Below are 26,936 nucleotides of genomic sequence, written 5' to 3'. Positions count from 1 at the left end.
CCGAAGAAGGCCCCACAGCAGAAACGCTGCGTTCCCTTCTCTTGTCGGCGGGGAATACACCTATGACGTGCTCCGTCGCTGTCACGTGTTTGGAGTCTGCCGCGCCTTTCTCGGCTCTCGCGTTAGCACGCAGTTCTCTGTTCTGGGCATCAGCGTGCACACGGGTCTCCCCGTCCAGCTTCTAAGAGGTGGGACGCTTACTATTGATGAACTGTTGGTAAATTACGGAAGCGTATGGCTGCCATCACGGGAAAGAAAAATCCGGATTTATGCTTAATAACGAGAAATCACATTGGCCCGTACTTCACGCCATCGCGCAATAATCAGACAATCGCTACATGAGCATAAGCAGTGGCATCCATTCCACAGCACGCTTTTTCTTAATAATAATAATAATAATAGCTTACACTTATATAGCGTTTTTCTGGACACTCCACTCAAAGCACTTTACAGGTAATGGGGACTCCCCTCCACCACCACCAATGTGCAGCCCCACCTGGTGGATAGATTACAAGTGCGACTTGTCCTCATGGCCTGAATGAGTGTGTTCACATTAGGTACAAACCAACATTTCATTAGGACGAACCCCCAGTGGAAAGCGAGTCCGTGAGCATTCTGCAGCGCAAAGCACAGCTCCAGCTTCTATCTGCTTCAGTCATTACACGATGTAGCACATAGCTCGTACACTCCATAGATCAATGCTATCTCGCAATTGAGGGATCATTTTATCGTTAGTTCGAGATAATTCAGGATTTTTTTTTTGTTATCTTGCTAGCAGCAATGCGCGTCCGTTAAAATCGCCTGCTTATTTCAGCGGTTTGAACTCCGGGCTGTACGCCGCCTTGCGCCCACTGCTTGCCGGGATGGGCGCTCAGAAGACGGGCGGATAGTTCAGCTGTCAAACTGGGAACTGGCGGTGTCATGGCCGTTTAAAAACCGGGTACCCACTGGGGTTCGGCCGAAGACCTGGACTGGAAATCTCCGGCTTTTTGAAGGAGAAACGAAATGTTGCAGAAGGTAGGTGGCGGACGTCATGGTTGCTCGGGCGCGGCAGAGTCCAGTCGACACCTGCAGCCTGGAGCCTCGCCGCGAACAGAGCGCTCGCCTAGCCTGCGTGAGGCAGAGGGGCCGAAACGCGTGCCCGCCATGTCCAGCCGCTGACCTCCGTGTGCTAGGGGCTCTCCCTGCTGAGGCACAGGGCCGGTCTGGACCAAGAGGACTGTGGACTGTCGCCCCCTGCCCGCCCCAAGATCAATGCGCACGCTGGCGGGTCGGGTAACGGACGGATCGGCGGAGCAGCAGGCCAGTCGTGCAGGAGCTGATCTGTATTGGGAGGCTGTGAGAAATGCTTTCCATGACGTACCAACTACACACACACACACACACACACACACACACACACTATATGATGACGTTTCAAAACCATATTGGCCTTAGCAGACTTATTAATTTCCCTACGTAATCTCTCTTGCAAGTAGTTTGCAACTGGAATGACCTTTTTGTTTAGAAAGAGCTTTCCCCAGCACAGCGGAGGAGCTTTTCTACGCTTTTGTGTAAGAGAGGTGATTGATTACCTAAAGGAGTTTGTAACACAAATTCCCAATTCCAAATTTGATCGGGTTCAACATGAAAGAAATCAACGATTCAATGTGTTCTGAGCTCCATGTGTGTTAGAGTGTAGCTTCGCCCCCTGTCCACAAGATGGCGATATGGCGCCACGTTAAAGACCGAACTCGGCGAAAGCAATCCTTCCTTCTACAACCTCCACCCCTTCTTTCACGATTCCTGAACTTGGAGGACAGATCTCACCCCCCCGGAGCCCATCCGTGTCACGTATTTCATCCCAGTTTTTAAACCGCCAAAAGACTGATTTTCGTTTGCATTGTCCTTCCCCCCAGAGCAAAGCGCACTTTTGATTTTCCGAAAGCTGCTGTCAGAACCTTCGTTTGTTTTTAAACGAAGTACGAAGTCGGGTCTAGCGAGTGACGGCGTGGTTGTGGAGGAGACACAGACAGACCTGTTCATTTATTTCTTATGTATTCATCTAGTTTTTATGGGCATGGGTGTGAGCAGTACGGGTTTATGGTGGAACTGGTTTTCTGTGCGCCGGAGACCCCAGTTCTCCGAGCCAGCCGAGCCGAGCCGTGGCGAACTTCCAAGCTCCGCGACTCTTGAGAGGAAGCGGGAGGTGGTGGGGGGGTGACTTCACCGTGATCTCATCCTGCGGGAATGAGTGAGAAACTGGTGTTTTGTGAGAAACTGGAAAGCGCTTGTCTGAGGCGTGCAGTGTCCCACCGAGGGGTGTGTGTGTGTGAGAGAGAGAGTTGTGTATCGACGCGTGTTGGTGATGTTGCGTGGGAATCAGGGTATATCTGTGTGTGTGTGGAGCTCTATTATCAGGCTAGAGCTCCCAGCCTCCGGCCCTCAGGAACACGCGCCGAGGACGGGGAAAGCCGATGGAAGGAGATCTGTGCGAGGCGAGCGCACAACCCGGCCTGTGCTGGAGGAAGGAGAGAGGAATGCCGTCTTTCAGGCCGAGGGCTGTTGAAAGAGGGGATTGACATGGAGAGGGAGGGGGGTGTCAGTCCGCTGTCTTCTCCCCCCCCCCAATTGGGAAGCAAGCAGGTGGCGCCCCTCTCTCCTCACTTTCTTCCGCGTCGCTCTTCTGCGGCTCTGCTCTCTTTCCGTCTCCCTTTGTCGGGTTGTTGGTGTCTCTCTTCCTCCTTCGGAGCTTCTCCTCCAGCCCAAATTCATCCCCCCTTCCGCCTTCTGCCCCCTCATCCTCCTCCTCTGCCCTCTTTCCTTCCTTCTTGTCTCCTGTCACTGACGCTGCGGGGTCTGGACCTGGAGGAGGGGGTTAGTTAAGCAAAAGCCAAAAGGCGAGACAATACGGTACGGCAGCCCAGGAAGGTTAGAATAAACCCCCCACGCACTACAGGGCACGAGTCCGGCAGCAGCAGCTCATGCGGGTTAATTCTGAAGTGTTGACCTCACCCCGGAGCTGACCGGGAGCACAGAGGCCTCGTGATTAGAAGTGGTTACGAGACAGATATTTAAGTGCCCTCTGCCTGCTGCCAGCCGGGGTTAATGGCTGTGTTTGACTTAATTGTACGCTTCGGCTGTGCTGTCAATGCAGGGCTTTGTGAGCGGACCTTAATATAGAAGGCCATGGTCACCGCACTGACTTCATCCCCGGGTAAGAAAGGGACTGACGACACTGTGTGTCTCCCTTTTTTTTAAAGAAGGGGGGGGGGGGCGGACACAACAGGGGCTTGCGGTCTTTCGGCGACAGCTGAGCGATCCCGGGAGATGAACTCGAACCCGGAGGTGCCTGCCCGAATTCCCCCAGCAGCTCCGGCAGCTCCAAATGTCCATGGCCAGCAGTCTGGGGAGGAGATCCCTGGGGACGCCGCCAGACAGCCAGAGGAGAAGGAGGCCATGTGCTCACCAGGCCCGTTCGGTCGTCAGAAGTGCATTGATCCCAGGATGTCCTCCTGCTGTGTATTAAAGAAGTCAGGGTATTGGCTTCAACAATTTAGCTGGTTAGTTTGTTCCACACTCCCACCACCCTTTGTGTAAAGAAGTGCCCCCCCCCCGCTTGTTCACAGTCCTGCAGTCTGTTTTATCTTCACTCTGTGCCAGGAGGGGCTCTACTTGTTGTAGTTCCCTGTATTTTCTGTCCTATGTTGGATGTTTGTTTTTTGAATGATCAAAAAGCAAGATCACCAGTAGGGGACATCCTGAGTAAAGAAACAGTCTGGGCGGCGCGGTGCCGCACTGGTCAGCATTGCTGACTCACAGCTGTGGGGTCCTGAATTCAATTCTTGGGGTACGGCGCAGAGTTTGGGTGTTCCATCTGTGTGGAGTTTGCATGTTCTCGTGGGTCTCCTCCCACAGTCTAAAGACCATGCGGGTGGGTTAATTGGCCCTGGTGTGAGCACGTGTGTGTGTCTCTCTGCCCGGTGATGGACTGGTGTCCTGGCAGGGATGTACCCTAGCCGGCGTCCTTGCCTGCAGAATCCTGGCAAGCCTGAATTGAAAGAAGTGGGCAGATGGGCAGTAGAAACAATTTTGTTTCTTTACGTAGTGATATTAGGTGGTTAACATTTTCAACCACCCACCACAAGACGTCACTGGTGCCGATGAGTGCCAAAGTTTTGAGCTGACCCGAGGGCTCGGGTTCAAGCTGGACAGCGACGGACTCGTCTTGACCCGAGAAGATCTTTCTTTCGATTTCTCTCTATATTTCCACCCTTTGTGCTTAATTGCATCTGTTCTGTTACTTCTGCAGCTCCTGTACGTCTATATATGTACATGCTGCATGTGTAGAGCCGTCTGCGGATGACAGATTGTTCTTGACAAGCTCTCTTCTTGATCCGTTCGAGGCTGGGGGACACAGGTGCTACCGTGGTGGGGTGCGGTCTGCTCGGGAATTTCAGCACCCGGGACAGGGCTGAGACGCAGCTGAGAGGCCAGTGCACACTCCTCTGTGGGTTCACCTCCCCTCTCCCCTCTGTCTCAGACATGAGCTCACTGGCTGGACATGACAAAAGGCAGCAGCTGACACTGCCAGCTGACACTGTGGGCAACCAACTGTCAGAGTCACATCCCCCCCCCCCCCCCCCCCAGCAGCCCAGACACAAACTGGCACAGGGGCAGTGTGGCAGGGGCTTATCCAGCTCCTCTCCACTGCTCTCTATGGCTGTAGTGTTTCTGAATCTTTCAGTGAAGGGACCCTAATCCTGGTCCTGCTGGGTTTCTGTCTCTCTAAAGCAGAGAAGCTGTTAAAACTGGTCCAGCTAAGCCAGTGCTGAGCTGATCCAGTACAACAGGACAGAATTACTATAGAGACACCAGCCCTCCAGGTCTCATGCCCCAGCAAGGAAGGGTGGTGGTGAAGAAATAGTGGGATCTGGGGGTGTCGGGAACGTGGGGTTGCCAGGAACTAAGACCCCCCCTTTGTAAGGCTATGCTATCATCATGTTACCTGAAGCGCTGGACCTCCTAGCCAGATTGAAAATGCTCCCAAGCACTTCTCCTGCATATACAATCAAGCTGGTGTCTGAGTGAGGTTTAATGCGCGCACCTCCTCGACACAGCCTGACTGGAGAGCAGAAACTCCAGTGCGTCTGTAAGAATAACTTCCCCAGCTGAAGAGGGAAAACAATCAGAACTGCTTGTAACTATTGCACTGTGTTTCTCTTTCTGCTGCTTGTGGATTGGTGGCTTTCAGGGCTCTCCAGCAGGGAAGGCTGATCCCCCCACATCTGAGTGAAATCGAACCTGCATTCCATGTGCAAAGGAAGGATTTCTGTTCACGTTTTTTTTTTATCCTGCCCTCCCCCAGGAGCGTAGGCTCCGAGATTTAAATATTGTTTGGACTGCTTGTAAAAATAGGTTCCCGACCGCAGCAGGCTGGCGATAGCGCCATGTTGCAAGGGATTGCATCAGTGGAGTCTGTGCAGGGCTCTTATCACCTCCCACAATGGGCATGACTTGATTCCGGTTTGGCTAGGGAGAAGGATGGAGGGAGCAGGTGTAAGGATGGGTTGGAATGAGCAGCTGCTTTTCCATTCATGCCTCTTTTAAAAATACCGCGGCCTGCCGGAGCTCTCTTACACAGAGAGAGAGGCCACAGAGTCCAGGTTTGGGACGGCCAGCGGGTCTCTGGGTTTTCTAGGTCACTTCAGAGCAGCAGGTCTCGCAGAGGTGGGAGAGGCTGTTGCATGGCTCCCACTGGCCTTCAGAGCCGAGCTGGAATGAAAGCCTGCACTGGCTCTCCCAGGACCCGGATCGCACGTGAGGATGAGGATGAGATGAGAGTCGGCTAGACCTGCCAGCTGCCTCCTGCAGCGATGACCTCAACAACCACAGGAGCCCATGATTTCCCTCCCACTTGTGACCTGTAATTCTTTAATTCAACCAATTGTCTGAATAAGACATTGACTTGTCCCCTATTTGTCCTGGCCAAATTTAACCCCTGGCCTTTACCATTTCTGGGAACAATTATTATTATTATTATTATTATTATTATTATGTCTTCCCCAGTTACTACTTAAAAAGCACCTAGAAAACCCGCAGGGCTCCATTGCTTTCCATTCCTGGCCTGCTGTTAGGAAAAGACTGGAATTCTACACTGGGCACCAGATGCACCAGACAGGTCTGCAACTCCATTCCACAGTATCTGGAATCCAGCTGGGTTTTACGTGTCTCCTTAAGCTGAATCCAGTCCTTCTGCAGGGAGGTGTGTGAATCCATGTCAGGTTTTACTTGACCCATGTCTCCTTTCTCCACAGCCTCCAGCTACTGAAGACCATAAAACACCTGCTGGATTGTGGATGCTGAGGGCTGGACTGAAGGCGTCCTGGAGAAGGTCTGCTGAAGTCCATGCAGTCACACCAGGGGTTTTCAATCCTGGGTCTGGAGTCTGGAGGCAGACAGACAGTTGTATTTTTGTTTTGTGTTTTTGGTTTCAAAAAGGCCCTTAAATTATCTCAGTATTCTGTTTGAGGCCATTTTTTTAATTGCTTCCAGTTCTTAGAAAGCCAAATGAGCTTGGTAATTGGTTTGAATGCTGCGCTGATTAGTGGGTTGTGAATTAGTGGGTTTATCAATTGATCACATATTAAGAGCTATACAAATTCTTAATTGGCTAATTGAAGAGAAACTGAATTAGCCAATAAATCCATTTTAACTAGGGACTGGACACTCCTCCAAACACACTGACCAGCCCTCTAGGACCAGGACTGGACACACTGACCAGCCCTCTAGGACCAGGACTGGACACACTGACCAGCCCTCTAGGATCAGGACTGGACACTCCTGCAGACACACTGACTGGCCCTCCAGGACCAGGACTGGGAATCATCCATCCATTTTCCTGCAGACACAGGTCTTCCACTTGTGGGTCACAGGGGAACCAGAGTCTATCCCACCAAGCAATGGGCACAAGGCAGGCTACAGCCTGGAAAGAACGCCAGGCCATCGCAGTGCAGGCAGACACACACACACTCACACCAGGGCCAATTTTCCCAAGAGACGATTAATCTCCAATTATCAAGGAGACCAGAGCCCCTGGAGAAAATCCACATGAAGAAGGGCAGAACATGCAAACTCCACACAGACAGCACCCCAGGAATCGGGCCCAGGACAGCAGAGGTGTGGGACAGCAATGCTGACCACAGCACCACTTCAGGACAATGGTAGTTTTAGAGACGGGTATGGTGTTTGTCTACCAGGCGGTCTTTAATTATGTTACTAGTTATTTCCTGCTCCTTGTTTCATGAGTCCGTGGTTCGTAACATTTTAAGACGTTGGCAGCTGTTTTTTCCTTCTTCATTCCATCTAATTAATGAATAATTGCTTACACTTCTATAGCACTTTCCAGGACACTCCACTCCAAGCGCTGCACAGGTCATGGGGATCCCCTCCACCACCAGCAGTGTGCAGCCCCACCTGGATGATGCTTCCTGGATGTAGCTTCCACAACGGGTTATACGACTTTTCGGCGTTGAAGAAAAGGCCCGTATGATTCAGCGACCAGAGGACGAGAAAAAGAGCAGCCTGACAGAAGCGTCTCTCTTCTCCCCGCCAGCCCAGCGAGCGACTCGCCACTTCCTGGCCGCGGCGGCCGGGCCGGGAGCCACGCGGGTGAGTGGCTGCTGACTCCGTTCTTAAAACGGTGTAAGGAGACGAGCGCACTCCCCGAATAACAGGCATTGTTCTGCAGACCTTACAGATGAATAACGAAAGGAAAGGAGGAGGGGGTGGCCGGGATGTGAAGTCACCCTTTGCCCCCCCCACCGCGTGTATTATTCCGCTCAAACCGGCCGTCTCTGTCCTTATATGGCCGGCCAGCTGCGGAGCGTCGGCTGGCTGGGCTCCGTGGTTCCTGTGTTTGCGCTCAGAAACGCTGGGCCTCCGGCCAGGCTCCGTGTGTGGGCCCCCCACGCAGAACTCGCTGGCTCGCTCACTCGCTGGGCCTTTAAGATAACCGGCGCTGAAAAGAAACCGTCACCAGTCAGGCCGCTGGAAAAGAAAGCGATTAATCCGGGTTAATCCGACAGTATCCTGGTGTAGGGCTGAGGGGAGGGGGGGATATTGTACCCCAGGGGACGGTTTTAGTTCATTCCGTTACGCGAGGAAGAGAGGTGTGAATCTAAATGAAATCAACCAGTGCTCTTAAAATAAAACTTTAATACTACCGCCACCTCACTCCTCCCCTGTCCACCACCCGGCTGTGAGAATCTTTCAGTCCCGCTGCCTGACACGGGACACGGGCGAAATGGACGGGGGGCTTTACAGATGCGTATTTATGTCGTTTCTTTGTAAGTGCACGGCCGTCCACTTTTGAGAAGTGGAACTAAAACCGTCACCTTTCCTCAACAGCTCATCCCCATTCACAAAGCAGCCGCAGACCGCGTGAGCCGCCACAGCTGTAGACTGATTTATTTTATTTATTTATTTTTACAAAAAGCGAGGCCATTCATTCCGAGCTGTGGCGCTGTGTCGTGGTTAGTGAAGGGGCTCCGATGGCCGCATCTGACCGTGCATGAGCGGGTGAGCGCGGCTGCCTCGGACTGCTCTTGCCCAGAGCTCTTGCAGGGGTTGGCGGAGCGCCAAGCGGTGCAATTGATGAACAGGACGGGATTGATACCGGAAGTACGTCACAGCCTCGCCGATCGTACACGCCGGGGAAAGTCACCCCGTGGTGCTGTAACGGTTTTGACCTCCCACGAAAAATAGCTTTTCTCCCAACTCCAGCCCATACCGGTTTATTTCCCGTTACCAAATGCCTGAAAACATGGGTGTCTGCAAATGATGCTTTTACCCGAGGGCTTTTATCCATGTGTTTTTAGTCCAGACACATTTTTATTTACAATGGTTTTTTAGAAAGGCATTGATTCATTTAGTATCCGTGTCTGCTCTATTTTCTTTTTCCTCGCTTCTGATCGTTTGTTTTTCGTACATGTCCTTATTTTGTATTCCGACCATTTTATGACTGTGTTTAGTTCTACATCTACTGAAAAGCTCTTTGAGATGCTACTTTTAAAGGCGCTATGTAAAATATTTTAACAAATAATATTACGTATTCTAGAAATATACAGTCTGGGGGCACAATCGGCTCTTGGTGCCCCTGGAGGGGTAATTAAACTACAAGCTCAGACTCAAACTACAACCTCGCTAACAGCCCCCCCGGGAGTAAAAGCAGTATCGGTGTGCGCTGGCGGCACTGTAGCTCTTACGCACTGTTAAGCTGTGGCTAAAAACCTTACAAATGACCCAGGCTAAATCTGATTTATTTCTTTCGATATTTGTATCTCACACAGCGACTCCCCGGTGCTGCAGACGTCTATTCGATGCGCTTTGCTCGTGGTCTCCCAAAACCTGTTTTTTTTTTCATTCTGCTGTTAATGACTTAATTGACTCATCTGTGGTCTTTAACAGGTCTGAGTTAATCCAGTTCTCGAGCAGTGTTTTTTTTTTCCTGGGGCGTCTGAGCTCCCTCTACAGCCGATAGCTTCGGGAGTTACCAGCCTTGACGAGTAAGAAACGGGAGAAGAAGAAAAAAACGGGACACAGACTCTGCAATTGGTTACCAGTTAGTTTATTCCAAACACTACAGGTTAGTGGAGCAGCGAAACTACAGCGGTCTACCGGCGATCGAAACCGAGGAGTACGTAACGCGCCCTCGGAAGCAGAGAGGTGATGTAGCTGCAAGAGCTGTTTTTTTTTAACTAGTGCAAAGACAACCAACAGCGCTGCTGCCCGATCCCACGATTTGTCCGACGAGCACAAGCTATCAGCTGCGACTTTCCCACCTGTCGCAGGCTTTACAGCCGATGGGCCAGACTCCGGATCTGTTTGGAATCAGCCCATTGAACGCGCCTGATCAGGGAGTGGTTCGGTTTGAATGGAATGACAAATGGGAATTTGGATTTGGAATTGGAATGGGTAAGAAAGGAGGAGCAGTGTGCCACACCGTCTAGATCAAAGGAGATGCAGCCCTTCTGCTGCAGTAGATCTGTCAAGACGGCTCTGAGGAAGGGCAGTTTGCCGACTGCTTCAGCTGGCTGAGAAACAATGCGATCCCAGTGTTCAACCCCAAGGCTGTAGTGTCCTTTTGCTCTCTGCTGCTTAATTGTTCCACTGACCTGATAAGCTTGATAAATTGGACAGCAGAGCTTCTTTCAAACTCTGAAAGAGTTTGAGAGAGCTCAACAGAGTTCAGTCCTGTGTCTTCCATCAAAAATGCCTCCTGCGCTATTGACTAAGCATTAAAAAGTTTAATATAAAAAAAAAGTCGAGTTTTAGCCACGAGAACCATCAGACACCCCAGCCCTTCAGGAATGGTACTGGACACCCCAGTTCGATGCAGCCATGTATCTGCTTTTTTATCAGATGTTTAATTATTCAAATGGTTCATTCGCAGGTCTCTGATCAAGAAACCCTGGCTATAAAACTTGCCAGACTTTGGATTTCTAGGTAAAAGAAGAGCAGTGCATAAGCCTTCCTGTTGCTCTCAGCCATATATTTCTGATTATTTTATCTTTAAGAATAACACACTGCAGTAAAAGATAATTAGATTGTGGAGGTAAAAAAAAAACAGGTGATGCTTTTATATAGCAGAAGGGCCAAATTCATTCAGCTCAGTTAGAATACATGCTAAGTAACTGAACCATTCCTCCTTCAACAACAGCTGAGCCACTTTCAGAGTCCTTCTCCCAGCAACGGAAATATCCTGGGCATTAAATGGAACAAGGATCCATTGGTTGCTGGCAAAGTCTTGACAGCATCTGAAATTATTTTTGGTGACGTTTGGTCCATTCTTCATGAGAAAGCGAGTAATAATTTAACGATCTCGACACGATTGCACGTATTTAACAGGGCTCACGCTGGGAGTGAGTTACAGAAGAGACGTCACCCCTCTCTGAAATCTGGACAGTGTGGAACTCTGCTGTACTGAGGTTGACCGCTGTCCGGGGAGCGGCACTGAGCATGCTGGGATCCCGCAAGCAAATCATGGCAGGGAGAGCTGGTCTCGTCACACACACACACACGACACAATATCTCCAAGTGCAGGCTGATCTAAAGGTATAAAACTGGAATGAATAAAAAAATCCAAGACAATGTATGCTTTCTACGTAGTGATGCAAGCGCAACTATCCTGTCTTTCGGACATCTGTGATCGGACAGCCTTTCAATATGAGACACCTGAAGGATATTTCACTATGTTTCCAGATCACAGAGAAGGACACTCTAAATATTTGAGATCCTGTGCAAATTTTCTCCTTCTTTCTGCACCTATGTTAAATCTCTAGAGAAGATCTGTCTCTCTTTTACCATCTCAGTTCGACTCTGCCTTTTGTACCCATTCAGACAAATTATAAGCAAATCTCCGAAAGCTGTCACAAAGTTTCTGTTCACAGGGAACCATTTTTCACCACAAATTGTTTGATAGCCTTGATTGTTAAAGACGAATGATTTAATTAAATCCTAACCCGGTCATGCAAATTGGTACTGGTCTTCATTTTCCAAGTGAGCAAACTACTTCAGAAACAAATGCAGTAGAAGTGCAATTTGCTCATGGTCTGTCCATGGCAGGACACCAATCCATCAGCTCTGAATCTTATTTTCTTCTGGTGAAAAGGAAAAGTCAAGGAAACATGACTTGCATCTTATTTTTCAAGTATGACAGATGTGATCCAGTGTGACTACAATGAAGTAGGAAAGAACAGATGTCTACAGCTCCACGATGCCTTGATCATGTGACCATACTTTTCCAGAGATGTTTTCCCATTAGGTCTGAATGCAAAATGCTCAATGCTGGCCTGACCGTTTCTCACACATTGATTTGTGTATGTAGTGTTTGTCTGCAAATATAATGGGTGATGCAGACACATGGGATTCAAATGACTCACTTGGGCCCTTTCCCCCATGATGTAATCAGTATCTGATGTGTTTGGTTCTGCTCGGTTTCATGCTCAGTGTTGTGTAGCTGCAACATTTTCAAAGCTCCTCAGGGCTTTAGTTCTGTGCTATAAGCAATAGCTGTTTGGGAAGTAGTGTTCTTATTGACCTGTTTCTGAGAGCTAAACGTAAAGCTTTGGTCTTTGAAAAACAATCTTTGGCCCTGCTTTAATACGGCTACACTGTATTGAATCAAGCCTCTGTACTGCCAATGGCTACGAAGCTGAAGAATATATACTGTAGCTCATGCAGATCCCCAGATCCTCCCAATGTGATTCATCAAGAATACAGCTAGTGTTGCCACACAGACCTGCCCCTCACAACAGGCTTCGAATGGAACAGTGTTACTCAGGAACATGGTTCCCTTGATAGTATTCGGAATTACAGCACAAAAGATGCTGCTGCAATCGTCTTTTCTCGCGCATTTGAATCGATTGCAGAGTGTTATTTTATTTTTTTGGTTTGAGATCCCAGGACGTCTGTGTCTGAGCTGAGCCAGAATTTCTCTTTCTTGGGGTTTGGCACATTTGGACTCGTCTTTGGGAGGGTGGTGCGGTAAAGCATCTGATCTGGTCCGGACGCCCGGTTTGCGTGGAGCAGCCCGGCGCCGCCTTCCGAGATGAGATCTGTCGCGGACTTGAGAGAGAAGGAGCGTCAGTGGAACAAGAGCAACAGCACCTGAGGAGGTGGCTCTGGTCTGCTTGGTGCTTTGGCCCCTTAAAAAAGTGAAACGCAAGGAAGCTGTAGGAGTGTTTTATATCTAAATGTCCTAAACCTTCACTTCCGATGCTCTTTACTTATCAGTCAGCCACTGCTGGATGCAAACATTTGCAACCCAGCACTGGACCAATGCTGCAGTTGTTATCCTTGTTATTTTCCTATTTTTTCATCCTTCCTCTTATCTCTAGGATACGTTGGGCGCCGACTCCTTCTGCCTTCCAGACGTCTGCTTCCAAAGTCCTGCCTACTCTTCTCCAGAGGACCAGGAGTCCCCTTCCTCCAGGGAATCCACTGAGCGTCTGTCCTCGGTCTCCGTGCTTCCGTAGAGGAGCCCCTTGATCGCTGGCTGCCCTCCCAGCTGTGCGGAAATGGACTGGGTCCCTTGGGTGGCCCCATCCGCCTCCGTGCGCTCGTCTGCTCCCTTCTTGGCCGGGGGGGGCGATTTCGGCTCCCGCTGTTGATCCAGGTGAAGGTCCCCCTGGAAGAGCCGATGCTCGTCGTGGCCGAGAAGGCCCCCCCCCGCGGCTTCGATCTCCTCGGCCGGGCTCCAGGGGTTGCCGTTCACGTGGGAGCGGAAAAGGTCGCCCGGTCCTCTGTGATCTCCGTTGGCTGTAGGCAATGTCACGGGCTCGTCGGCATCCACGTCCAACAGGTCATCCTCCTGGGCAGGGCAGCTCGGGAAGCCTCCGGAGGGCTGGGCCGTGCCCTTCACGTCCTGGGCTGCGACTTCCACGCTGGGAAAACCCTGGATGCTTTCACCGGCAGCTCTCGATCCCACGTGGAACTCTACAGCCCCCCATGGATTTGGGTCTGGGTTTTCCAGGACCTCCCATTCTTCCTGTTCCGGCTTGTCGCTTTCCGCCCGCGCCTTCCCGCCGAAGTCATCGCCCCCCTGCCCTTCGCTGTTCAAGGGGAGGGCGCTGGAGGGCGCTGCCTCTGCGCAGATCTCCTCTGTGTCTTCGGTGGCTCCGGCGTCCGGTGGCCCACCGGTGAAAGAGCCTAAGGCGTCTCCCCCTTTGCCGAACGTCTGTGAAAACCGGCTGACGTTGGGCGACTCGTCGTCGGAGCTGCACGAGCCTTCCGACTCCGAGTGGGCCAGAGCGACAGTGTCCGGGGTGCTGCTGAGCTCGCTGGCCAAAGACAGCTGCTCGGTGGAGTCCACGTTGGTGAGCATGGACAGGTTTTGTCCTTCTTCCTGTTTCTCTTCCACACTCTGGTCTGGATGGGGCTCGACAGCTTCCGTCTTTTCCAAAGCTCCTGAAACATCAACGTCAACATCCGACCTGGCTGAGGCTTGATGCAAAGGGGCTGGTTTCACATCTTCTGTGCGATTGTCTTCATCAGAGGACACATCCAAATGTTCTTCCGCTGTCAGATCTTCTGTTTTGGAGGGCAGCTGAGTTGTGACTACATTTTCTACGTGCACCTGTTTCATTTCTGCCTCCTCATCAGACTGGTCGTCATCGTCACTGTCTGGTTTGGCCCGTAAGTCTTCATCACACTGGTTGTCATCGTCACTGTCTGCTTTGGCCTGTGAGTCTTCATCACACTGGTTGTCATCGTCACTGTCTGCTTTGGCCCGTGAACCTTCTTCCACATGCAACCCTTTCTCTGTGTCTTCTGTCACGTGGACATGGCCCGAATTCGTCTGTGCCACATCTGGCTCTTCACTGTGCATTTCAGCATGCTCCTGTGGATTCATCTCTGTCTGCGGCTCTGCCTCCTGCTCCGGATCGCTCTCGGCTGTCTCTGTCTTAGCTCCTTCTTTTTCTTCTGCCAGCTGCACCTCCGCCTCCTGCTCTGCTGTGACGGGCCTTTCCTCCTGCACATCTTTGTCTGCCTCGGAGTCTGTCACCGATTCTGGAGGATCTTCTGTGCGTCTCTCTTCCTGTCCCTCTCGATCCCTCTCCTCATGTGGTTTGTTCCAGCCTGACCCCGTGATCTGAGCTCCTTCATCTTGTCCTGTCCCATTTTCATCTTCCTTGCTTTCCGCTTCATCCTCAAGGTTCCTGAGAAGATCCTGCTCCTCTCCATGGCTGATGTTTCCCCCAGCTGTTTCTAGAGTTTCGTATTCTCCAAACCCCCTCATGTTGTCGGCTTCTGTCTGCTTCTCACTCAAGATCTCCTCCTCCTCAGATGGCAGTGGACTCTCTTGGACTGCTCCTCTAGGGTCATCCCTTCCCTCTTCCTCTTCTCCTTTTGAACTTGACTTTTCTTCATCAGCCTCTATATTGAGATTTCCCATCTTATCTGCTTCTCTGGATTGAAAGTCCTCTTCCCTTTCTTCTTTCCCAAATTCCGATCCGACTCGTCCTTCCTCGTCGCTCATCGGTCCCTCAGATTCCGCGTCCTCCTCGGGCGATCCCTGGGTGTTCAAATCCCAGACTGCTTCCTCGCTCTTGTACTGGATCAGAGAGCGGGTGTCAGCCAGGGTGTTCTCCAAAGCGTAGCCGTCGGCGCTCTCCAGCTCCTCGCCGTCTGTCCTCCAAGACTGGGACGCGTTGGGAGACTCCTCTTCCTCTGCGGATGAATCCACTGGCTCCATTTCTGGGGATACGTTCAGATTATCACTTGGTTTTCCCTCTGCTGGGAAATGGGAGCCGGAAGGTGGCTCAACAGCCAAAATGGCTTCCTCCTCCCTGCTCATCTGCTCCGGTTCACCTTCAGGAGTCTCCCTGCCAGCCGAGCCCTCCTCTCCCCAATATTCAGCAGCTGTTTCGCTGTCTCCAAAAGCTTTTTCCTTCTCTCCTGTCTCCTCTAGGTCTTCGGCCTTAGTTTCTCCTTTGCCTTCCCCCATCACGTGATCCTTTCCGGCTTCGTGTTCCGAGAAGCGGTCTGATTCTCCTTCGCCCTCATCAGCAGCACTCCTGTCATCTCCGTCTGCCTCCTCATTGTCCCACTGTCCCACTTCATCACCTCCCTCTGCATTTCCTGATCCGTTCTTGGGCGGGGCTTGCTCTTCTGGTTTCAGAGGAGGCTCCCCAGCAGCTTCCAGTGGCTCCTCCCATGCACATTCCGAAGTGACTCTTTCCCCGTGGCTCTCCTGGACGAACTGCTGGAGAGCAGGGGTGACAAGGTCTTCAGGAAGTCCGCCTTCAAAGGCACTGTCTTTCCCGAGCGGCTCTGCTACCAGCGTGCGCTGGGGCTGGGGATCTTCTGGGCCTGCGGTGTCCCCTACTGTGGGCTCCTCAAACAATGGCTCCTCTTTGAGAGGTTTGGGGGGCAGGATGGGGGACTCTTCCCTCTTTTCTTCAGTTCTGCTGCCGATCATGCTTTCTGGGTGGTGGGTGTCAGCCATTAACTCATCCATCAGCACCGGTGCCCATGAGTCCTTTGCGCCTGCGCTTGCCTCTGTTGCTTTGGTAGGCGGCTCATCATCATCATCTGACACTTCGGTGTCCTCCAAGGCGCCTTGAGGTGGCCTTTCTAGGAGGACACTGGAGTGCTGAAGGGCCGCTATGCACGGCTCCAGAGTCTCCTCTTGGTTCCCAGCCTCGAGCTCAGCAGTAGCGCCATCTTGCTCTTCGCACCTTTCCAACTCGGACTCCTGGGTCACCAGTCCTCCGTGACTAACAGGAAGGGTGGAGGCCTGCTGAGGTTCTAGGAGAGAGCCCAGTTCAAGAGTCAGCCCCAGAGGTGCCCCCTCTCCTGCGTCGGGCTGCGTGTCGTCTTCTGTCTCTCCCACCTTCTGTGGTTGGTCGCTCGTGGCTCGCTCCGCAGCGGCCTGGGGATGGTCAACAGTCTCGAGTGCCTGTGGAGCCATTCCCAGAAGGGCTGGAGTCGACGTAGCGTAAGTGACGGCCTCGGTCCGGGAACAGAGCTCTGGCACGGGCTCGTCATCCTCGGGCTCCTGGCTGTCTGCAGCCCGAACGGTTTCCTGCTGCTCGTCTTTATCCCCTACCACCTCGCGATTGTCTTCCGATTGACCTGCGGGCAGCTGGAGCTGGACCTCGGACGGAAGGGCAGACCCCTGTGGTGGAGTCGTGGAAAGAAGTGAAGCCGGGCTGACCTTTGACCTTTGACCTTCCTCCCCTCTTCCGCCCTTCGAAGCTTCTTTGGAGCAAGCCAGTGGCCAGTCTACCTGCCTGGATGTTTCAACATCCCAGTTCCCCCTCTCCTGTTTCGTCTCCTTGATGGGCTCTTCTGCCCTTCGGGGTGCCACGACAGCGGGCGTGTCTTTCAGAGCTTTGCCCACAGGGGGCCGGGAGGGTGCTGCCATCGTGGGCAACTTGTTCCGCGTCCCTGTTGTGCCAGGCGGCGGCGTCTTGTCTGAGCCAAGCAGCTTCGCAGAGACCAGGCTGACTTGACGGCCTGGCCTGGCCAGCGTTGTTTGGATGGTCTCCCGCACTCCTTCAGTGCCAGACTCTCCATCTGGGAATGGAAAGACAAGACAGCCTGAGTTGGTACCCGAGGCCCCTCGGTTGTGTGAGTGTTCAACCCACAATGCAGCGCAATCGTCAACAGGAAGCATGGATTTCAAGTACAGAGCACAGAAAACAATCCCCTTGGAGATGGCGTCTAACATGCTCGAGTGAAATACAAGTACAGGGCCCTTAAACCCGGACAAGCCTGTAGCCTTGGCTATCCGCCTTTCTAATTTGACTCAGAATGAAGACTGTGCCCAAGGTTTTCTGCTCTTTACAAAAATCCCAGACCTTTGAAATCTTTGCATCTTCCAGGTTTCATGTCGCCCGGGGTCTCGATTCTTTCATCAAACTTGTAATTGAAGGAATGCTTAATTTGATCACTTTTCAGGGTTCTTTTCTTCCTGGGAGTGATCGAAATTTCCAGGTGAGTTTGGAACATTTTTGTAAGTGACTCTAAGAGTCATCTGATGTGTTGGGTTGATGAGTAAAGTTCTAGTTAAGAATATTATTAGCTCAATTAAGGACAGATTATCAGTGCAATTAAAGTCTCACTAGCCTCAACAGTGGCTGGTGTCACACAACCCCGATCCATGTGGATAAAGACTGTGTAGACGAATCTCCTCATTTTTACCATCACACACAGGAATAAACAGAGTACCCCCCTTTCAAATTCCATCGGATGTCATCGTGTAACCTGAAGTTCTGTGGGTGTGGGGGTGGGGGGCGGAGTCTGGATTTGAGGGGCAGAGTTAGCCCTGTTTCACCTTGCTGTGGTGAGGAACTGAAGGATTTCCTCCCTCCGGCAATAGCACGTGGGCAGGGAATTAGGATCAGTTTCAATGGAAAAGGAACTGGGATTCGGCATTGGGGTTTCCCCAGGCTCCTGTCGTGACACATGTGCCTATTGTCAGCTCACACCACTAGATCAGAGCAGGAGGTGAGTATTTCCGTCCATCTGTTGTCAATTACAGGAAAGGAAGGCCATATGGCTCAGTGCCCTCTGGGGACCACCATAGCCAGATTAAATTACTCAGTACATTTAAGTAAGTGGGCTGCACCATCTCTTAAGTGCACGGGGCTCGTATCTATCTACAGGTCTTATGCCCTGTGACTCGTGAGTGAAAAAGGTTTTGTAACAAAATGATTTTAAACCCACCCCCTTTCTTAATGGAGCAGCTGTCTGATCTTCAGTGACAGCGCTTGCGTTATTGTGTGATATGCTGATACTGCTTCTCAATAACCAGGCCCAGTCGCCTGCAAGGAAGCGGTGACATGTGACACAACAGGAAGTGTTGCGGGGGGAGGCATTTGATTGCTGCACCATCCGTCTTTTTGCAGATGGTAAGCAAGCATCAGTGCAGCACTAAGTTCCTCCCCTTCTCTCAACCCAGCCACACGCCCACCTTTTATTAGATCTTTTGGCTTTACTGGAGGAAACTGGGGAGAAACCGCCAATGATTTTTCATTGTCGGCTGAGCACCCCCTGTGCCCCATGTGAGGCATTGCTCTGCCCGACCCCACTTCAGAGAACGCGGTGCTGTGCCCACTTTTCCAGTGGTTACTTTACTTACGTCTGGGAACAAAATTCAGCTGGAGGCTCGCCGAAGGCACCTTAAATCTCAGGCTCTCTGTATCCAGGAGGGCCCTGGAAAAGAAAAACAGTCTGTAACTTTAGGTATTATTATTATTATTATTGATAATAATAATCAATCAGCTGTATTCTTATAAAGTATATTTCTCATTCTATTCTTATTCCTTATTGCTATTCTCAAGGTCTCAAATTGACCACAGAACAAAAGTGAGTATTGAAAATCTAAACGTAAAGTTTCGATTATAATTGTTTCATGTCCACTGAATTATTCATCCATCTATTCCTGCCTTGTTTCGTTGTAGGTACAAACAGTGTACCTGTCAGGAACTCAAGCTAGTTTTAATGCAGTTTTTTACGTTTCTGTGCGGTAAGAAAAAATTCTGCTTCCCTCTGTGACAGGCTTTGACATTGGTGGTATAGCTGTCAGTAGAATCAAAGATTTAATGATTGTGATACACCATGCCTTTTGAATACAACTGTTTTAGACAGTATCCCTTTCGGCAGAGCCGGTTTCAGGCTGACAGATTGCAATGACATCATCGTGTCTCGGGGGGTGAGGGGGCAGGGCAGCGGAGAGCTCCTGTCGCTGGGGGCCTAGTGGGGGTGGGAGGGGGGGCTGGCCCTGTTGTTATGGAAATAAAGTGGTGGCTTTCTCATTGTGAGACCATCTGGAGCGGAGAGTGGACTCCCCTCTTCCCCCTCTCTCACACTCAGGCACTCACAGACACATGCTGACACATGCAGGGCATGCCCGACACACAGCTACGATTCTCATTTGGCTCTTTTTTTCACGTCACGGTGGTATGCCATGGAAGGTTTTGATGCTTTAGCATGTCCCCCCGTTCATTCATTGACAAATGCATAACCAGAGTGATTATTTGGGCACTTCATAAAGCTCCACCAGCAATAAGACAGTCTAAAGTGAAAGCTCTGCTATAGGATACAGAGGCTTCGGGACTGCTATCTGTGTGGAGCGTGCTAGGGGCTGCTCCACCAGTTAAACTGCACAGCTCGGACCCAGCCTTGCCAACAAGCCACTTCAATTCAAAAAGATTGCTTTCCCAAGAGCTGCTTCAGGGGCTGCAGTTGAGAGGGGCAGCATGTAAGATTTTGGGAGGCCAGGATAGCTGTATACTAACCTCCCAAAATCTCTCACCCTAGCTGTAAGAATGCGCTGGATCAGGAAATGGTGGGAGCGTGACCATGCTTATGCATCTCCCAAGACTAACGCCAGTCGTGTTGCTTGCCTACAAAGTCAGCACCCTGCAGGAACTGAAGGATTGTGGCTGGAGGAGACCAGACCAAGGGAAATTAAAGACGGGCCAGGAGAAATTAATATTCATTTCTTCCCCTCCTCCTCCCTGCCCCGCCAACACCCTCCCCTTACGCCCGACATGTCCAGTTCAATGGCCTGAAAGCTGCGCTGTTTTTTTTTTCTCTGGCTGGAGCTGGTGGGGCAACAGGTTCAATATGAAGGAGCAGCGGAGTGTGACCCTACACAGCCAGTCAGCGAAGGAAAGACCGGCTCTCGTTCTGCTGCACGAAGGTGCCGCTCAGGTCGGAGTGCTAATCCTTTCCTCACTCCCCAGTCCGGGTTCCTGGGAGGAGCGGGCGCTGTGTGAATGACGTCTTCATCTTGGAATCCAGACAAAGAAGAGAGGACCTCTGGGAAAGAAGGGGGAGGGGGGTATCCCCTTATCTGGGCTCATCCCTGCAACCTCCCTAAAAGGAGAACTACAGATGCCCAAGTGTGACCCCCCACGTGCACACAGGAGGAATTTACAGGGAAACGGCTTTAAAACCAAGAGCTGGAGGCGGCCCTTTACACAAAGGGTTGTGGGTGGGTGGAACGAGCCGCCCAGCCAGTACCATTGCTGTTTTCAAGAAATGTGCAAGACACAATGCCACCATGGGTCAGAGGTGAGAGGAGCAAAACTAAAGGACGAAATCTGAGATTAGTTTAGTTATGGTTGGGGTGGAATGTGGAGCCTTAAATTCTAACATGCGTTTCCTTTTCTACGGCTAACTGATCTCTCCTTCTGAAACGGGTGGAGACAACACAGGCCTGGCGGAATAGGGTTACCTGTAGGTGGCCACCTCCAGCCCCAGGGACATCTTCAGCTGCTGCAGGTTCTGCCTGTCTGCCAGGAGGGCGGCGATCTGTTCGCGCAGGCTCTCCTTCTCCTGCTCCAGGGAATCTATGTGGGCCTGAAAGAGGAGAAGCAAACAACAGGTGAGGAGAAAGGATTAAGAAAGGCAAAAAGGCGCAGGTTCCCTCTCTCCGAGCCTCGGCTCAGCTCTGTGGTTCAGTCGTCGTGGACTGGTGATGAGATCAAGTCATTCGCCAATCAGGTCCGCCCAGGAGGTGGCGCACCATCACCAGAGTGGTGCTTGGCTGGGATGGCTTTTCTGTAAAAAACAGCACTCCCCCCCCTCCACGATTGGCCAGGGACTTGCAATGATATCAGCGGGAAACAAGCTGCTCCGCCAATCAGTGCCAGTTCTCCTGTCAGGCTCCGTGGGGCTCTCGGTGTATTGAAAGACAGGTGGGCGTGTCTGAGCAGCGTGTCCCAATCTGAGCAAGTGCAGTAGCCTGGGCCAGAGAGATGAATCTTACAGCTACTGACAATTCACAATCAGCTGGTGGTGAATGAAAACAAGTTAGCGATTCCTTTATTTTGAAACAGATCTTCCCACTTATTCTTGTCTTGCAGGGTATTGACTTTTTAGACAGTACCAGTGTTGGTGTGAGGTGTGTTTGAGTGAGAGGCTAACAGATGGGTCATTCTTGTACACAAGTGGCCTGGTCTTATACTTCAGCATGGAGGAAGCCTCTTCTCACAATCACAGTGAGCACGTCTCAAAGCTCAGCTTTTGGCTTTGGACTGTTTACTTGTGCCACTACGTCCGACAGCATGAATCAACACAGAGTCAGGTCAGTGTTTGCCTTTTATAATAACAGGCATTCAAACTCATCCAGCCGTGAAGTCAACAGGTACAGAAATACATGCAATTAAACAAAGGCGTAGCAGTTCAGTTTCTCAAAAAAAGCATTTAAATCTCCCTTCTGATGAGCACATAGCTGGAATCATATCAGTCCGCATGGAGAGTAGACGACAGCCAGTCTCCCTGCTTACAGGGCTCAAAGGAATCCTGTGAATCAGGTTCCAGGTTCTCAGCATTGATGGTTTAATACAGGATAAAGGGAAAAACTGGTCTAGTTAAACATTAAATGGATCATCTTAACCCTTCTCCCCGGTGAAGAGCTCTTTATAACTTTCGGAGACATAGACAAGCCTCTGTATTCCCAGAATTGGGAGATGTTGGATTTAAAAGATTTAAAGACAGTGTGCAAAGTTCTCCAGCCAGGGGCCACTGCTCCTCGCTTTTCCCACTTCTCGGTGGTTTGTATCAAACTCTGTACAGCCCATGACACCCCAATATCCCGCATAGCCCCCATCCCGCCCATTTCCAAGCTGATCAGCCTAAATCCTTCCCCTTTCAATCTCACCCCACATTCCCCACCACTGAAAAAAAATGAAGGCAGCAGGACCGGATCATTAGCATTTAAAATGAGCCCCACGCTTGGGATTGTCCGGATCAATCCCGCCCAGCCCCCGGCTAAAGAAAGATGGGACAAAGGCTTTCCAATCTATTTAGTGGGCTATTCAAGCCCCCGGCTATGTGGAGGCATCTGGGAGAGACTCCCAGGGGCACGGGGTCTGGGATCTGGAATCTGCTCTGAATTCAGCTCCCTACCTCACAAAGAGGCCGTTCCACACTCTACACCAGCCAAACACAACCAGCCGTTACTGCTCAGGAGCTTGCAAGCCGTCTAATCAGTCTTAATCAAGCTGCAGAACTTCTGAAATGGGGCCCTATTGTTAGGTGCAGGAGAATGCATACAAGCTGCCTGCTCCTTCTGTTTGCCCTGGGCACGAGGACACGACAGGATGGTTTATAGTGCTTAAAATAATTTACTGTGGGGAGCTGAGGTAAGAGCACAGTGCAGTGAAGCCCAGTGAGATTGGGGTAAAAGCACGGTACAGTGCAGTAAAGTCCATTGAGATCAGGGTAAAAGCACAGTACAGTGCAGTAAAGTCCTGTGAGATCAGGGTAAAAACACAGTAGATCAAAGCCTTGTGAAATCAGGGTAAAAGTACAGTACAATACAATAAAGTCCAATGAGATTAGGGTAAAAGCACAGTACAGTGCAATACAACCTGATGAGATCAGGGTAAAAGTACAGTAAAGCCCAGTGAGATCAGAGTAAAAGCACCGTAGATTAAAGCCCTGTGAAATCAGTGTAACAGTACAGTACAATACAGTAAAGTCCAATGAGATCAGGGTAAAATTACAGTGAAAAGCAGTAAAGCCCAGTGAGATCAGAGTAAAAGCACAGTGCAAAGCAGTAAAGCCCAGTGAGATCAGAGTAAAAGCACAGTGCAAAGCAGTAAAGCCCAGTGAGATCAGGGGGTAAAAACGCCATACACTAAAGCACAGATAAAGGCACGATAATATATGATCTGTAAGAAATCACTGCAAAACATGGCAGATTCCAGATTTAAGCACGGTACAGCCACAGCAGGTGAAGGAAAAATCTAGTTTCAAACTCAGTCCTGGAAGTGGTGATCTGAGTCACCACCCCTCCCCCCACCCCCTTCACAGAGATTGACTGGCCAATCTGCCTATTTTTATAAAAATAAAAACAAGTTCACGCCAGAGATACTTAGCCAGGGCTATAACTACTCCGAGCAAGAAAAAATACAAACAATAGTGAGTCACCCACAATAGGGCAGTAGAATAATCTTTATAGACTGCAGTAGCAGATGCCAAATCCCTCACTGACCGGCTCCTGCCAGCCATTGTCTCCTCTTTACAAGTCACCTCCTACAACAGCTTTGGCCAGAAATGCCAAACTCTCTGACTCAGTGGTCTACTAATCTAAGACAACAGATTACTGGGCTGTTGCTGAACAACCGCTGGCACCAGTGCACTTCACCCATCTGCAGAGCCCTGGTCGTGGTCAACGAGGGGAGCAGCAGCATGGCACACTGCTCAGTGCTTGGGACACCTAACTGGAAGGTTGTGGGTTCGAGTCCCAGCTGAGACACTGCTGTTGTGCCCTTGGGTAATGTACTTCAACCCAATTGCTCCAGTAAAAATATCCCCAGCTGTATACATGGATGCAAATGGGAACACCAGCCCAATAAATTAGTAGTAGCCAGCTCTAATAGCAATGAGCCAGGTATGTTGTTGCCCTTCTGTTACATGATAATATATTGTTGTGGGAGTGTGGAACAAGCTACCCATCCGTGTTATTGAAGCCGACACCCTGGCTTCTTTCAAGAAACGGATGGATAAGATCATCCAGTCCAGACAGGAGGCACTTCTTTACACCAAGGACGGTGGGGGTGTGGAACGAGCCGCCCAGCCACTTTGTCATCAATGACTAATTGTCAGACTGGCTGGATGGGCTGGCTGAATGCCTCCTCTTGATCGCTAACGGTTCTCATCCGCGGTTCAAACGCTCGGGGAGCAGACCCGACGAGCTTTCTCCCACACGGGCGCGCCCATCTCTCGTTTTCAGAGCGCCCTGGTCGCGGCACATCCTGCCTTTCTTCAGCTGCTGTGTTCCTATTTCCAGCGGTGCTCCGCCGTGAATGAGCAGTCCCTCTCTGGTACTTCCACAAATTCAATTGTCAACAGCCTGCCCCTGACAGATGCAGCAGGAGCCCTGACACACAATGCATGGCCAAGGGCGAACGCTTTATTCTTTTTTTTTAACCTTTTCTCTGAAACATCTGAGTACTATTGTACAAGTATATCCCACTCCGGATCTCTTATCTGCAGCGTTGCAGCCCCAGCTGCTCAGACTGCATCACACCCTCAGAGACTGCTTTGATTGACCCCTTCACCCCTGTCTATTTTCCCGGGCCTTGTTGTAATTTTTGGGGAAAGCTCTTTGAGATCATGCCCCCTCCGAGCCGCTGCCCTGCGGTCTCCCCCTGGCTCCCCGCTCGGCCCCGCCACTCACCTGCAGCTTGCCCAGCTCCTCCCTCTGCCTGTCCCGCTGCCCGGCCGCGCTCCTCTCCAGCGCCCCCTTCCTGGCGCGGGCCGCCTCCAGCTCCCTGGCCAGGCCCTGCGCCGCCAGGCAGCTCTCCCTCTTCTCCTGGCTCAGCCGGGCCAAGCGGGCCTGGGCCTGGGCCAGGGAGTCTTCCAGCCGGCCCAGCTGGCTCTGGTAGGAGCTGGCCGCCTCCCTCCAGGCCTGGGCCGCCCTCTGGGAGTAATCCAAGCCCAGGTCCCGGAGCTGGAGGGCCGGATCGGGCTGGAGAGCCGGCGCCGGCTGCGGGGAGGGCCGGGCGTGGGCCAGGGCGGCCCGGAGGAGGGAGACGTCCTCCTGGTGGGTCTCCGCCGTGAGCTGCAGCTCCTTCTCCAGCTGGGCCGCCCTCTCCCGCAGCCAGATCTGGGCTCTCTTCTCCTCCTCCAGGGCCCTCCTGCCCTCCGCCAGCCCCCTGCGGGCCTCCTCCTGGGCGGCCAGCTCCTGCCTCCTCCTGCCCTCCGCCTCTCCCAGCTCCTGGCTCAGGTGGTCCCTCTCCAGCTCGGCCCGGTCGCGGCTCCGCCCGGCCGCCTCCACAGCCTCGCGGGCCCGGGCCAGCTCGCGGTCCAGCTCCGCCCTCCAGGCCCCTTGCTCCGGCTGGTTCCGGTGCAGGGTGGCGATCTGGGCCCGCAGGAGCTCGTTCTCCTCCTCCAGGGCCTTCACGCGGGACAGGTAGCTCTCCAGGCGCTTGTTCAGATCCCACATCTGCAGTTTCTCCTCCCCCGGCGGGGGGCGCGGGGCGCGGCCGGCCGCCAGCAGCTCCATGGTGGGGTGTCTCTCGGGCCTGCGGGGGACCTCTGCCTCTCTGCTCTCTCTCTCTCTCTGCGCGCCTGTCCGGGGGCCGAGGGTCCCTCTGAGTGTGCGGCTGTCCGTGAGAGCAGCGCCTTTCATAGTCTGATTCAGGCCGGCGTGGGAGGGGAGAGGAGAGGAGGGAGGGACGAGGGGGGGCCGGAGAAGTTTCGGGTTAACCCTCGCAGTGCTGGGGGCTAGTGCGCAGCAGCCCGGGCTCACAGGGAAGCAGTGTGCTGAGGAGGAGGAGGAGGATGAAGATGATAGTGGTGATTAGCATTAATAGGTATCATTCTATAAAGAGCTAAAAAATTATTATTATTATTATTATTATTATTATTATTATTATTATTATTATAATTGATGATGGGGATGCTCAATTTGGATTGGATTTGGATGCAGTGAAGATCGGAAAGAATATATCAAAAAAAGAGGTAGTTGTAGTTACAGCCCCCATTAAATGAATAAATGAATCGGAGCCTCGGAAGAACATGTCCCCGAGAAGAAGGAAAAGAGGTCTCCCAACAAGCACAGGCGCTGGTCCCCTCGGTCCCCGTCCGGAGATCGAACAGTTTCCGGCAGGACTGTTTCACCCGCTGTTCCGCAGCGCCCCCTGGTGGCAGCGCGGCCGTACTGCCCGTTGAAAAGCGCCGGCAGTTGGAAGCGGTCGGCGAACACGGATAGCGCGTGAAAAGGGGGGGTTTGGGGGGGCCTGGCTGAGGCTTTACGCGATATTCGAGGGCTGTTCCTTTGCGATCCCCGATTAAAAGGAGCAAACGGGGATTCTGTTTCGTTTTGGGGGAGTAAGAGCGCAGCCCGAGTCGGGTCACACAGCGGCCAGGGGCGATCGCAGCTGTCCGTGACGGGTCGGGGCTCTGCGGCCCCAGTGACGCCCCGGAGGGCTGACCCCTCAGACAGCTCCTGTGTGAAAGACGTAGCAAATCCATTGGACGGACTTTTGCACTGGATGCTTAACAAGTTTGAAAGAGTGCGCAATACCAGCTAGGTGAATTATGAACTACTAAATTATTATTATGGGGGAATAAAATGCATTTTACAGGCAGCCCGGTGGCGCGGTTGTTCGGGTTTACTCCCACAGTCCAGAGACATGCTGGGAGGTTCATTGGCCCCGCTGTGAGTGTGTGAGGGTGTGTCTGTGTGTTGCCTGCCCGGTGCTTGTCTGGATAGGTTCCGGCATCCCCGCGAACGTGAACTGGGGGAAGTGGATAGAAAATGGATGACTGGACAGATTGTGCGAGAATACACGCATGTTTCTCATTCTCTACCGGAAGACTGCGATAATTTTAGAGAGAGACAAGCAGCAGGTAGATTGAGCTCGGCACACTATCAGTCCGTTCTGCGTAAGGTTCGAATTGATGAGCAAATAAGACAAAACTAC

The 26,936-nt window shown here is 51.8% G+C and overlaps 1 protein-coding gene and 1 long non-coding RNA gene across 2 annotated transcripts; one reads left to right on the top strand and one right to left on the bottom strand.

Moving 5' to 3' along the window:
• Nucleotides 1–366: 366 nt before the first annotated feature.
• LOC148639953 (uncharacterized) lies at nucleotides 367–8,971 on the top strand. The gene is made up of 3 exons (XR_015930594.1): nucleotides 367–1,017; nucleotides 6,297–6,373; nucleotides 7,378–8,971. It is a non-coding gene; the product is annotated as an uncharacterized LOC148639953 (long non-coding RNA).
• Nucleotides 8,972–9,591: 620 nt separating this feature from the next.
• On the bottom strand, nucleotides 9,592–25,689 carry nes (nestin). Its single transcript, XM_088620490.1, has 4 exons — nucleotides 24,686–25,689; nucleotides 20,732–20,856; nucleotides 18,629–18,702; nucleotides 9,592–17,061 (listed from the first exon to the last, which is right to left on the bottom strand). The coding sequence occupies exons 1-4, from the start codon at nucleotides 25,637–25,639 to the stop codon at nucleotides 12,935–12,937; spliced, it is 5,280 nt and encodes a 1,759-aa protein (XP_088476616.1). The 5' UTR covers nucleotides 25,640–25,689; the 3' UTR covers nucleotides 9,592–12,934.
• Nucleotides 25,690–26,936: the final 1,247 nt, after the last annotated feature.

The sequence above is a fragment of the Lepisosteus platostomus genome, chromosome 26 (assembly GCF_059453375.1).
Source record: "Lepisosteus platostomus isolate fLepPlt1 chromosome 26, fLepPlt1.hap1, whole genome shotgun sequence".
Taxonomy (NCBI): domain Eukaryota; kingdom Metazoa; phylum Chordata; class Actinopteri; order Semionotiformes; family Lepisosteidae; genus Lepisosteus; species Lepisosteus platostomus.
The sequence above is the reverse complement of the archived record's forward strand: the minus strand, read 5'-3'. Positions and strand labels throughout refer to the sequence as shown.